At 45.3% G+C, this 13,282-nt stretch overlaps 1 protein-coding gene across 1 annotated transcript in view; it reads right to left on the bottom strand.

Annotated features, from left to right (window-relative positions):
- Positions 1–13,282, bottom strand: part of LOC311236396 (kinesin-like protein KIF2A) — a 58,180-nt gene that overhangs the window by 13,494 nt on the left and 31,404 nt on the right. The window contains exons 8-13 of the mRNA XM_084324068.1: positions 7,140–7,194; positions 6,827–6,989; positions 3,898–3,988; positions 2,612–2,675; positions 1,810–1,901; positions 1,455–1,597 (exon numbers count right to left, since the gene is read on the bottom strand). Coding sequence (XP_084180194.1) covers positions 1,455–1,597; positions 1,810–1,901; positions 2,612–2,675; positions 3,898–3,988; positions 6,827–6,989; positions 7,140–7,194 — 608 coding nt within the window. The remainder of the gene's footprint in view (positions 1–1,454; positions 1,598–1,809; positions 1,902–2,611; positions 2,676–3,897; positions 3,989–6,826; positions 6,990–7,139; positions 7,195–13,282) is intronic.

Below are 13,282 nucleotides of genomic sequence, written 5' to 3'. Positions count from 1 at the left end.
TCGATTCCCGAATCCGTCGTTATTTCCCGAATGTCTTCCCCCCACTCACCCCATTTCTCCTCTGTCTCTCCCTACTGGACTGCCCAGTAGTAATAAAGCGATAAAACGCCAAAAAAAGAATATTAAAAAAAAAGAAAAAAAAATAATCTAAACAAAGAATTTGCAGTATTAGGTCGCTTTCACATATAGTTTTGGTGGACTCTGTGCGGTTCTGGGGGTGAAGTTGCAACATTGTTGCATTCTTCATTTGGTTCGCCTGCGTTCACATAGAAATCTGTGAGGCGGACCAAACCTTCTGAACAATGTCACGCGGTCGAAAAGGGCGCTCGTCTATTGGACAGTGGAAATGTGTGCGTGGCTGCGAGCCCGTGTGTGCGCGCGCATGTGTGTGTCTGTGTGTGGACTGCGCGTCCTCCAGATCAGCGGAGCGAGTTTTGACATGGCATTGATCCATTGTTCTATTGAAGCACATTACCACCATCCTCTCGCTAAACAACTTGTAGACCACGGTGTTTTTATGAGTGCCCACAAGTAGCTGTTTTATTAATAATATAATAAGCCGCGTTTTTTCTTCCTTCTTCCCAAGATAGATAGATAGATAGATAGATAGATAGATAGATAGATAGATAGATAGATAGATAGATAGATAGATAGATAGATATAGATGCAGTGTGCTTGTTTTGCAGTGAATGAATGCTGCGAGCAGTGGTAAGGTAATAGTATTGACGTGGCATTGATCCAATGCCGTGCGCCTCGGTAATAATAATAAGCCGCGTTTTTTCTTCCTTCTTCCCAAGATGCACAGTTAGATATATAGATATATAGATAGATAGAGAGATTAGATGCAGTGTGCTTGTTTTGCAGTGAGTGCTGCGAGCAGTGGTAATAATAATCACTTCCTATATTTGGTTCGTGTTTGGTTCGATGAAGCCGAACCGAGACTGACGTTTTCAGGCTGACCAGAGTTCGCCTGTTTGGTCCGCGAACCGAGTTCGACACGCATTCACACAAACCCGAAAAACCGGACTATCGAATTCTGGTCCGAAAGTCAGGACCAAACAGCCCCTGTGTGAAAGCGACCTTAGTATCAGTGCCGATCCATCCGGGTCTTAAGTACTCATCCTTGGATCAGTAAACAAACCTGTCCTCATTTCAATACTTTAAACCGTTCCCGTCAGGAGGAAAACTTGCTTGCAGGGCTGCGACTCTTTGAACTCTGTGAAGACGGTGGTAAATTTGCAAACTGACAATCAGTAGACATCTAGTTTGTACTTATATTAAATATGACGCCAGTCGACCAACACAAGCACCAGCAGTGATGTCATAACCACACTGACTCCTCCTTCATCCCTTCGACATCAGACTCCTACATAAAGCTCTCTCGCTCCAGCTTATAGCTATAATTACATCCCAGACAGTCTATTTTCTCCTCCTCCTCCTCCTCCACGGTGTACCTGCAGCTGTTTCCAATCTCGATAAGTTTGAGGACGTCCTCTGTGCACTTGACGTCCTTCTCCTGCAGACCCACCACCTGGACCTGCTGCTTGCCGTCCTCCAGGACCCTCAGCTTGGCCTTGCGGTTCAGCAGGTCAAACACCTGCAAACACAGCGGTGGGTCGAGACCGGGGCTGCAGTCAAACTGACGAGACACTGAACCTCTTAAATATCATCACTGTGTCATAATGGGAAAATACAGTTCTTAGTTTTTCTAATTTTAAGTCGTTCAAACGGGTCTGTGCAGATTATGCCCCATCAGTTATATTATACGTTACAAATATTACAATACAATATTATAAGGAGACACCTTACCTTCCCGCTGTAAATCTCAAAGAATGTGGCAAAGACCTGGAGGTCTAGTTTCTTATAATTTGGTTTCTTTAGCATAAGAAACACGTCATTGGCTGCAGGAGGAAGAGGAACAAGAGAAAATAATCAGTAAAGACTAATGGCATCAACGCTCAGGGTACAACATAACGTAGCCTCTGGAAGTGACATCCTACGGACTAGTGAAGAGGCGAGTACATAGTACGTTTAACTGCTTTAGCTACTGAAGCGGATGATTAAAGTAAAACAACAGTAAACGTGTTGAACTGGTCAAATCCCATAGCCTAAATGTTTTAACTGAGTCTCACAGGTTATTTTGGCTGCCAGAGTTGTACCCTTCCCTTCCTGCTGACTTACAAGTACAGAAAAAGTTTTGTACCTCATTTTCTGCATTGTACCTCACTGTTTACTCATCTTTACTTATTTTTTATTTATTTTTTTACTTACTTTTTACTTACTTTTTTTACTTACAAACTTGAAACTTGAACTTGAAACTTGAGTGGCTTTGGATAAAAGCGTAAGCTAAACGACTAAATGTAAATGTAAAAGAGATACCGACCAGCCAGCTAAATTACTAAATGTAAATGTAAAAGAGATACCGACCAGCCAGATAAATTACTAAATGTAAATGTAAAAAGAGATACCGACCAGCCAGATAAATGTAAATGTAAAAGAGATACAGCCAGATAAATGTAAATGTAAAAGAGATACCGACCAGCCAGATAAATGTAAATGTAAAAAAGATACCGACCAGCCAGCTAAATGTAAATGTAAAAGAGATACCGACCGGCCAGTGCGTAGATTCCTTTACTGCAGTCCTGGTTCTTCCCAGAGAAGTCTCCTCCCATCGTCTGAAAAGAGATGCCAGCGAATATAAGGAATTGCACCTAAATAAGACGTTTAGCTTCAAAACTAGCTAAAGTAGACATTTCCCCCAGATTTCTGAATTTATTGTCTGTTAGAATTGTAAGCTATGAGTTCTCGAAAAAAGGTTCACATATTTAAAGCATCAATAATGTAACGTTCAGAATGAATGCTTTTGTTCCCGGAAATATGCGAACCTGGTCCGCTAGCGTTAGCTGCTATCAATGACAGCAGCCAGCTAGCGCGCTTGTTGGATTATGTAATGTTCGCTATTAAGTAAAAACCAAACCATACGTTAATGTGGAAGCTCAGACATTTCAAGCATAAACAATGTAACTTTTGGAATTAATGCTTTTGTTGCTGGAAATAACGTTAGCCTGCTGCGACTCGCTTGTTTGATTATCTTATCAAAGTTATGTATCATTGTTGTCTGTTGTGACATACTGTATCAATGTAATTATCTGTTTAATAATATTAATAATAATAATATGTGTGTTATTGGCAGTGATAGTTTAACTGCTTGAGTGCCAAAAACTACTTAAGTCGTTTCTGGGCCTAAGTCGTTCAGTGCCAAAAACGACAAAAACGACTTAAGTAACATTGTATCTTCGCCTGTGGGACGGCCAAATGTCTCGGGTTTCATTTTTCCTTGTCGGCCGAGGCGAACGGTTGTCCCGGTTCCATTGACGAGCGTCAAATATCCCTGATCCATATGTTGGGTGGATTATGCCGTGGGCCAAATGGACATTGGATGTACCAGATGGCGATCAAACCAAACCATATTATTTTTGGAATACTCCCGATCACAGGTAAGAACGATCTGACGTAAATTTTAGCTTGATCCTGCAATGCCTTCATACCGATCGGGCTGATAACCGTTTTTAGTGTTCAATACGAATGCCGTTACTGACAATCAAATAATCAGAAATGACCCCCCCCCCCCTTTCATGATGGAACATAATACCTATGATATAGATTTGATTTCGTGATAATAGCATATACAGGCAAGAAATGGCAACGTCTAGTGGAATTGACGTGTAGGGCTATAACTCAGCATTTCATGAATTACCCTCTGTGTGTTGTGTGTTAAAAGATGTCGATATGAACAAAAACAAAATGTTTTGCCGTAACTAGAGGTTAACAGTAAAACAATTGTCAATAAACGATTGAGTTTTGATGTTATGTCGGGACATTTCACGTAACACTCACATGCGTCTTTCCACTTCCTGTTTGCCCGTATGCGAAGCACGTGGCCATGCCCCTCTCAAAGATAGTCTCAACCAGCGGTCGAGCCGTGAACCTGGAAACAAGCGAGCATTCATTAGCTGTATGATAAGACATTTGTTGCGCTATAGTGAGTTATTGTTAGTATGTTATTTCTACACATCTGACAATATCATTAGTATAAAAAAAATCTAACCCTAACTAACCATACTGTCATGCACTTGTCCTAATAAACTAACCTACACTGTAGCACTCAACACTTTGATGAACATTGTTACTCAGCTGATAGAGTTGTGCTCTTCCTGATGGCTTGTCGTACAGAACTTGTAAGTCGCTTTGGATAAAAGCGTCAGCTAAATGACTAAATGTAAATGTATATGTTTTATATCATATCTATAATAATTTATACATTGTGTGTAATGCCTTTTTATTTTACATTATGCTTTGTCTGTTAAATAGTGTCCCTCCCTCAACGGTCTGTTAAGTTTCGGTTAAGTGGTCAGGCCATGGACAGAGAGAGAGGGGATTTAAGGCCTTGTCCAGACGAAGACGGAACCGATCTTTTTCGTTTTCATTTAAAAAAAAGTTTCCCGTAAACACGAAATCGTCTCAAGAAATATGTGCGTCCAAGCGAAACCACTGAAAACGCTGCATCGCTGCCACAAATGCACAAAATAAACGCCTTTCCTGTTTTAGACGTCGCTCTTTTATTTTTAAACCCCCTGACCGGAAGTGTTTTTGTTGTTTCCGCTAGCGGAACAACTTGTGTCGCCCGGTTCTGTGCTTTTGAGCTAGTTTCCAAAGGAGAGGAGAGAGACACCGCGGCTCACATGCGCAAATGCAGCTACAGGCAATCAATGATGAGGAGGAAGAGCTGCTGATTTTAATCGGCAGGAGAGAGCGAGCGAGTCAAAGCCATATATAATATGGTGCGGTCGTAGGCACGACAGCGCAGCTCGAACTACCTGTTGTATTAAATTAATTGATGTTTAACTTGTCCCTGTGTCCAGTCCTTTCGACTAGCGTCACTAGCCCCCACCCGTTCATTGTAAACAATGATGCATGTAATTGTATTAACGTTACTGTGTGTTGTAGCTATGTTAATAATGCACATGCGGGTTAAGGGAGAGGTGGGTGCGAGTCATCGGTTCAGGAAAGACGCGTACTGGCTTGTAAAGACAGGAACGCAAGGGTGGCGTTGATTGATTGATTTATTGCGTCTTCAGATTTGTTCACTCTGGGACCCGTTCTCAGAAAATAGCGTATTCAGGCTCCCAGAACGCGGTTCCGTCTGGACGAAACGTGCATACGATAAAATACTTTGGCGGATACACCCAAAATCGTCGTCGTCTGGACAAGGCCTTAGGCAGTAAAGAGGTTTCGCACCAATGATTCTCATCTTGGTAACCATCTGGCATCCTGCTTTCTTATCTTAACTCGGCGCCAATCACGAATAAAGTCGGGTTATCTCGCCAGCGGTTGAGCACCAAAACCAGAGAAAAGTCGGGTTTTCGATCAGTCATAGTTTTTTTTATTTTAATATTTATTTATTTTTTATCCACTTTTTCTCCCATTTTCTATATTTTCTCCCATCCCAATTTCGTATCATCCTATTCAACCCTCCCCTGTCACGAACGCTGTTTCTTGCCTCCCACAAGCCGGCTGCAATGTGGACTAAGTCATACATAGCACAAGTCCCCTCCGGTACTTGAGGTAACAGCAGTCGCATCTTTTCACCTGCGCAGCTCGATCTCTCAGTGGCGAGGAGTAACGCGTGGGAGGCTCACGCTGCCCCCGACACTTCCTGATTCTACTGCGCAGGCGCACCAACCGACCTGTAGGAGTCGCTGTCCACAACGCCCAATCCCCACCCATCAGTTTCCCACCCCCTAATACGGCCAATGTGTATTAGTATGAACGACCAGCTAAACTGAAAGCAATGTGGAGCGCTGGGCTCGAACAGGCAAGCCCAGCGTCTCCGTCAATCGTGGCGAGCGCCTTGCCCACTACGCCACGTAGCCACCCTTTATTTTAATATTCTATACACTCTCACGGACCTTGTGTTATCATTGGAACTCATTCTGAGAACTCGAGAGTGCAATGCCGGGATATCCTGCTAGGTGGCAGTATCGCCTACCCTTTGAAACCTTATTTCACACTGTGTGTTACATTTGATATGGTCCGGGTGGAGAATTTGGACCCGGGCAAGTGAAATGCTTCATTCGAGCAACTTGGAACACTTGATGCATATTTTGTGCCATTTCATGTCAGGGACCCGATGGACATTAATACTGGAAATCGCGATCAGACAATTGGAATATTCATTTTGGGAGGGACACGCCGCCCCCGTCGCTTCCTGATTCTACTGCGCAGGCGCACCAACCGACCTGTAGGAGTCGCTGTCCACAACATCCGATCCCCACCCACCAGCTTCCCACCCCCTAATACTGCCAATTGTATTAGTATGAACGAACAGCCAAGCTGGTAGCAACGCAGAGAGCTGGGCTCGAACCCAGCATCTCCTGCGTTGGTGGCGAGCGCCTTGCCCACTGCGCCACCTAGCCGCCCAGTGTCAAAGAAAGTTAAACTCTTTGTTGACTCATGCATTCCTAAATGTAATGACTGTTGCGGCTCTTTTCTTTGTGAAGCTCACTTCAATTATTTTCTCGCTCATTCTCCCTTTACGCGTTAGACCTAAATTCTATAGAACTAACAACCTTTGACTATTCGGTAATGGGCTTATATGTGGGCCATGTAATCTCGTATGGATCCATACTGTAATAAACGATCATATTGAACGTTAGAAATGGTCTCCTGATCATTCTACTTTAAGATATTCTTATTTAAATATCAATGAATAAGTCGGGGAAACCCGGATATTCATCGTTACAGTTATCGTTCAAACACACTGTACCTGTAGACCAGATCGTTGGTGGTGCTCTCATCGAAGGTGTAGTCAAAGCGGAAGGTCTGGTTCTCCAGGTAGCGTGTCAGGTCCACCTTCTGCTTCGGCTCGTGGACCATCACCACGTCCTTGCTGGGGACGGTGATGACGTCCAGGTCCCTCATCGTCAACTCTGACAGGAGATGAAGAGCGACAAATATGGCCTTTCTATTCAAAAAGCTTACGATAGCTATTACGTGGCTCTGTACAGGAAGCCGGGTCCATGTTTATTGATATTGCAACGAATAAAAAACGTGAATTGAGTGATAAATGTCACACTTACCCTTTTTATTGAGGGGCCGTGCTCGCACACAGACGCATATCCTATGCTCCTCTATCTGAAACATTAAAGGAAGACTATGCATGATTCTTGCAGCGTTGAAAAATGCCACATATACTGTACAGGTAAATCCTGCAGGCATTACCCATGGCATTATCAATAAATGTTGCCTTAAAATGACATATTTAGGAGGTCGGGTGGCGTAGCGGATTGGCATAACGACTAAATTGGGATGGGGAGAAAAGCATAGAAAATCAGGCAAACATTTTATTTATTTTTTTAATAAATGACATCTGTTCATGGGCCCACAGTATGATGTAGAGTAGACCATAATTTATGAGAACATCATAGAGCTGTCAGGATTGGGGGGGATATAGGAAACACACGCAGACACACACAAAACAGGGGAATCTTAAAGTTACCCCAGAGGGGTAACCACTGAACTCACAGAACGATGAGATAGGGCGGGGTGGAATACAAGGACACTGAAATAAATACAACTAAAAGCTATAGAAAACACAAAACACAGATGGAAATGGGGGGAAACCCCAAATAACCACCACTGCCTAGCAGTTGAAATTAACCAGGAAACCAAAAACACTACAGAAAGAGGCAATCCTAGAAACATGTACGGTACATGAGACACTCCTCTACTACTGAGGGCAAACACGAAATGAACAAACATCTGAACACAGGAAACCAAGCCTACTTAAAGGCACTGCACACCTGACACCAATCAGGTGCCAATCAAGCCCACACACCTGCCCTGCCACATGGCAATTAACTGGTGGGGAGGGGGGATGTAAGGGGGTGATAGCTGGGGTTTCGGTGGAGGTTAGCGTAGAGCAGCTGGTGGAAGAGTTGGGGAGAGATGTGCGTAATGGGAAAGTTAATGGTGCAGAAAGGATGAAGAGGGGGGCAGATAGGGTAGTGACGGAGATGGTTGTGATTAAGTTTGAAGGTGAGGTTGTTCCAAGTAAGGTGTATGTAGGGAGTGGGGTGTATAGGGTTAGGGAATTTGTTCAGAGTCCTCTGAGATGTTACAGGTGCCAGGAATTTGGTCATATAGCAGTTTCATGTAGGAAGGGACAGAGGTGTGCTAGGTGTGGCGGGGAGCATGACTATGGGAAGTGTGGAGAGGGAGTGAAGCTATGGTGTTGTAGTTGTGGAGGGGAGCATAGTGTAGCGTTTAGGGGGTGTGAGGTGATGAAGAGGGAGGTAGTGGTTCAGAGTGTTAGAAGGGAGGGTAAGTTGTCGTATGCAGAGGCGGCTAGGAGGGTGGGACAAGGAAGTCAAGTTAGGGTGCAGGGGTTTGTAGAAGGGCAGTTGGCAGAAAGGGTAGGGCAGGAGGATAGAGAGAGGGTGTGGGAGGAGAAATTGAGTATTGTGGGCTTCGTGGCAGGGGTAATTAATACTGCGGCAAAGATTGAGGGTAGAACAGATAGAACAAAGATGATTGTTAGGATAGCGGTTCAACATCTGGGTATGGAAGGTCTGACATTGGAGGAGGTGGTTAGGGAATTGAATAAGGGGGCAGCGGGTGACCAAGGTGTACAGAGTCAGGCAGCAGGGGGCAAGGAGTGTCTCGCAGAGGGGGGCTCAATTGGGAAGTAGCAGCGTTAGTTGCACTCCAAGAAGGTGAGGGGAATTGGGTTTTGTAGGAGGTAAAGGATACCAGTAGATGGCGGCACATACCCTAACAAGTGGTCGGCCGCCGTTAAACCTCAATAAGAAGAAGAAGAAGAATTAACTGATGTCTGGTGATTGACAGCTCACAAGAGAAAACCAAAAATAACTGGTGTGTCTGCCTGGTGATTGACAGCTCACCAGAGAAAACACCTAAATACATCCATAGCACACAGAAATAAACTAAAACCAAACCCACATAGGCCGTGATCCATCACAAGAGCATTTTATTTGAAATGCTGAATTGAAAATTGAATTTCACTTTAATTTCTATAATGGTCAACAATGTGCTATAAATAGATTAAATGATTCATCATGATGCCAGATGTGCAAATGTAGAGACTGGATGTACCTTTCTGTCGTGTTCATCAATCATAAATATTGTGTTTTAAATTTGATTGTCTCAAGGCCTTATGATATCCTCCACACTAGGCATTAGAACAACATATACAATTGCTGATCACCACTTTCATTGAACTTGTGGTTTAGTCAACTTTGTAACACCTGTGCTGTTCCCGGTCAAAAATGACTGCCATAGGAAAGTGACCCTAGATTGTGTTCATCCATCAGATAGTACACAACCACCACCACACACACACACACACGCATTTAAATCCCAACCAAAAACCCATCTGTTTAAACTTGCATATTCACTGTAACCTGTGTCACTGTTCTTTACCCCCTGTTGTTTGTTTGTTTTGTTTTTTAACTTCACTCTGTTTTATACTTCCTGTTGTTAGTTTTGTTTTTAATTTTGACTTGGATACACCCAAACTCGTCTCTGTCTGCACATGGCCTAACTGTCTTGCTTTGTTTTTATGATCTGTAAGGTGACCTTGGGTGTCGTGAAAGGCGCCCCCCCCCCAAATAAGATTTATTATTATTACCTAATATACACACACACACACACACACACACACACACACACACACACACACACACACACACACCTACACCTACACACACACACACGAACCCCTTTCAGACTGAACAATTAGATGTCTCCTCTTCCCACCTCTTTCCGCTAATGTGCCCATCCCCCCACGTGGACCACACCTTCCAGGCTAAACGTATAACACCTGGGCCCTGTTCTGTATCGTTAGTGGCTTAGCTTGGCATCGCCTTCTGCACTATCTCGCGTACGTGCACGCGTACTGAATAAACCACAAATGTACCTCTAATACCAGTATTAGTCTGACCACACCCCTCATCAGCTTACCTTCATAAGCAGGTGTGTGGTCACCTGCTCTCCTCCTTCTCGCTTTCACCACAAGGAAGAGGTGCCTCGGTAGATCCCCACACTTGACACCATGATGGAAGAAATTGGATTAGGAACAGCTTGGGAAACAAGGATACGTTGACATCATATCTTTATTTTCTCTCTCACTATTTTCGAGAAAATACGGCGATATTGTCTTCGTACTGGAGTGTCTAGAAGATGATGATCATTCTACAAACCCTCCACCGGTTTTCGTATTGGGAGCACGCCGCTGCATGCTTCTCAACTGCAGTTCCTTGCTGTGTTTGTTGGGGTGAAACCTGTCAGGCCACAGCTGAACTGTCGGACATGCCGCTGTTGTGAGGAGCGGTGCGTTCCAGGTTGGGTGAGTAGTGTTTGCTGGCGGGCTCCACTTGTCTGTTAGTGCTATGGGGGCTACTAGACAAAGTTTATGGAAACCGGCCCCAGGCTAGGGTCCTTTGTTTAGCCGTCTAGGCGACAGAAGGCCTTGGTCTGGCGACCATTATAGTTTTAACTAGTGGGCCGCGACCATTGACACTGGTGATCCCTGTGTGTTCTGGACGAGTGGATTCTCTCTGTCACCGTGTTAAGACCCCATCTTTCATATCCAAATGAGAGTATTCCTTCACGAGGGGATATGTGCATGTAATGTGCGATAGCGGCAGATTCATGTTCAAAGTCAGCTATACAGGCCAGTTGGTACTGTGCTGATTCCGCCGGACGTGTTATTGTCACCGTTGTGAAGCGGTGTTGACGTCTTGTTTTCTCTTTTCTCTTAAAAAGTGAGGAGGGTTCAGAACGGCGGCCTGTCTGGGTGAGTGTTATGTCATTGTTTACATGTTCATAGCTTACGGTTAGCCGGTCGGTGGCCTGGCGCGGGGTAGCTTAGGCTTCTCGCGCGCCGCCGGGAGCTCGCTCCTGATCGCGTGCGTCGTAGATCGGCGTCTCGCGAGCGGAAGCGATAGCACCCGAACGGTTGGAGCAGCCGTTAGCTTGATGCTATTCTGTTGAACGTGCTTTGATTTTTAACATGTTTTACACTCTTGACCACGACGTCATCTTTGACAGGGGATGTTCGTCAACCCTGCCTGAGCCTAGACGGGGATTGCGTCAACAAAGAGGGCTGTGTTCTACGGTGGCTTATGACTGCACTTCGCTGATCTGCGTTCCGGGCAGGTACGGGGTTGGCCAGACCCTCATAACACGTCTTCTGGTTTTACCTTGCTAAATGTATTGTGAATGACGGTGTTTTTTCCCAAAACGTGTGTTGTTGCAATGCATTTGAGATACGTTGCGGGTTGTGTGTGAGCTGTTTTTGTCACTGGCAGTAGCTTCTCTGTGCAGGTCGTGATGTATTGATCTGGTTGTTGTGTGAGAAACATCATGGTGTTTATGTGTACCGTGTACTCACTACTAAGGCAACTAACCTATGAAGCTATGCTTGGTGACGAGTGAGTAAAAGAATGTTCTTTCTCAGACTGTAATGACAATGGACAGTGAGTTCACACATTAACAGGTTTTCCTGTTTTAACTGGCCGTATTGAGGGTAAAATAGGAGGATTGTGTTTTTCCCCCCCCGGTTCCCTGGGGACTTTATCACCTCCTATCAGACATGTTGTGCATTAATTGTGTCTTTTGTGTGGTAGGGATACGATGTAACTCTCAGCTTGATTGCTGAGGTTGTGCTAAATCTGCTGGAGAAACTTATTTCCTAAAGGGAAATTGGTTTTGGTGGCTGTCATGTGTGCTTAGCAAGGCCTGTGGTCGATACTAATCAAGAATGATGTATTCTCTCATTGTGATGATGATGGGTTGTGTGTGTCATGTGACCTACAACTGGGTTGTACTGACCACAGAAGCACATGTGTATGTTGGACCGGGGTTCTTAGAGCCCTCTCTATTCTGTGTTTTTCCTTAGTAAAAATCAGATAGCAGGTTAGCTCGTGCGCTGTGTGGAGCTGTGAAACGCTTCATAGGGTTGACTATGACTGTGTCATATTCTCGTTTTGTCGTTACGTCGTATCATGGGTGTGGGGTCGTAAAGGGGTGAACTGGTAACCTTTCCTCTCCCCGTTGTTCTGTCGGTCAGGGGTACACCCCCTGTCCTTCAAGGTTCCCGTCACGTGGCGGTTCGGCACGTTACGGGGGGGGGAGTTCCTGGTCCCACGGCCTGGTATATTGGGCGTGTGCACCGCAGGAATTCCCCCGCCATAGAGTACGTCACCGTGCGCGTCTCTGTTGGTAGGACTTCCGTGTGCTGTTCAGGTCCATGTGATGGATCTGTTTTCAGGGGGGGTGGTCAGGGCTCCTCCTCACCAAGCGCCTACTCAGGCCTTCTGTGAGTTCGGACTCCTTCTTCCATGTGATCCATGTGAGGAAGCCTCCATCAGAGTACAGAGCCTTCCTCCTCAGATTGTCAAAGTGAGTGGACCCTCTAGAAGGGTCCTTTTCTATTGTATGTATATTCGATTCAATTCGTTTATTGAGTGTGTATGGGTTCGGTGCCTCTTCCCCGGAGGCCCTAAAACCAGTTTTTTACATGGCTCAAGGTGCAATATATTCTTTTCAATCTGTACAGCTCGCGTGGGAAGTCTCTCTGGGGATCCCCGTCTCTTTCCTATGGGAGGGTGGTGGGATGTAAAAATGTGAACATTTTTTACCCCGGCTGTGTAGACTGGGATACATACTGTTGATGCTTCCTTCTTTCTATTCCAGAAGTGTTGGAGTTAGGGAGTGTCACACCCCTCTTGTCGTTCCCCTGGGCGCCTTGGGGATTCAATGGCAGGTCTAAATAGCCTGTTCATTGATGGGGGTGTGTCCCGACGCACGTATAGTGCTAGCTCGCTGTAAACAGGCGATTGACTGGCACGCCTTAGTTGCTTGTGGTTGAAACAGCGTTTTTATAAAGCAACTGAGATGGGGGTTTTTCCTCTTCCGGCGACCACATCCCATGACCTGGGTGGGTTGTCGACGGATCCTCGTTCATGTCTGGGGGATGATGACGGGATGGATCTGAACATATGTAGTGGGGTCTCACGCCCTTGGGGTGGGCCACCAGGCGCGGTTCGTCCCGACGTCTGGGTGGCGCCTTCTTTTCATGTTAAGATCAACACGCATATCTGCCCTTTTCCTGGGGCATGTCGGCGTGGTTAGGGCACGGGACTGGTTCTGGTCACGCTGGTCCAGATCAGTTGAACCCGTTGTCCGCCGGGGATGCAGA

Source organism: Notolepis coatsorum (genome assembly GCF_963971535.1).
Source record: "Notolepis coatsorum genome assembly, chromosome: 11".
Lineage (NCBI taxonomy): Eukaryota > Metazoa > Chordata > Actinopteri > Aulopiformes > Paralepididae > Notolepis > Notolepis coatsorum.
The sequence above is the reverse complement of the archived record's forward strand: the minus strand, read 5'-3'. Positions and strand labels throughout refer to the sequence as shown.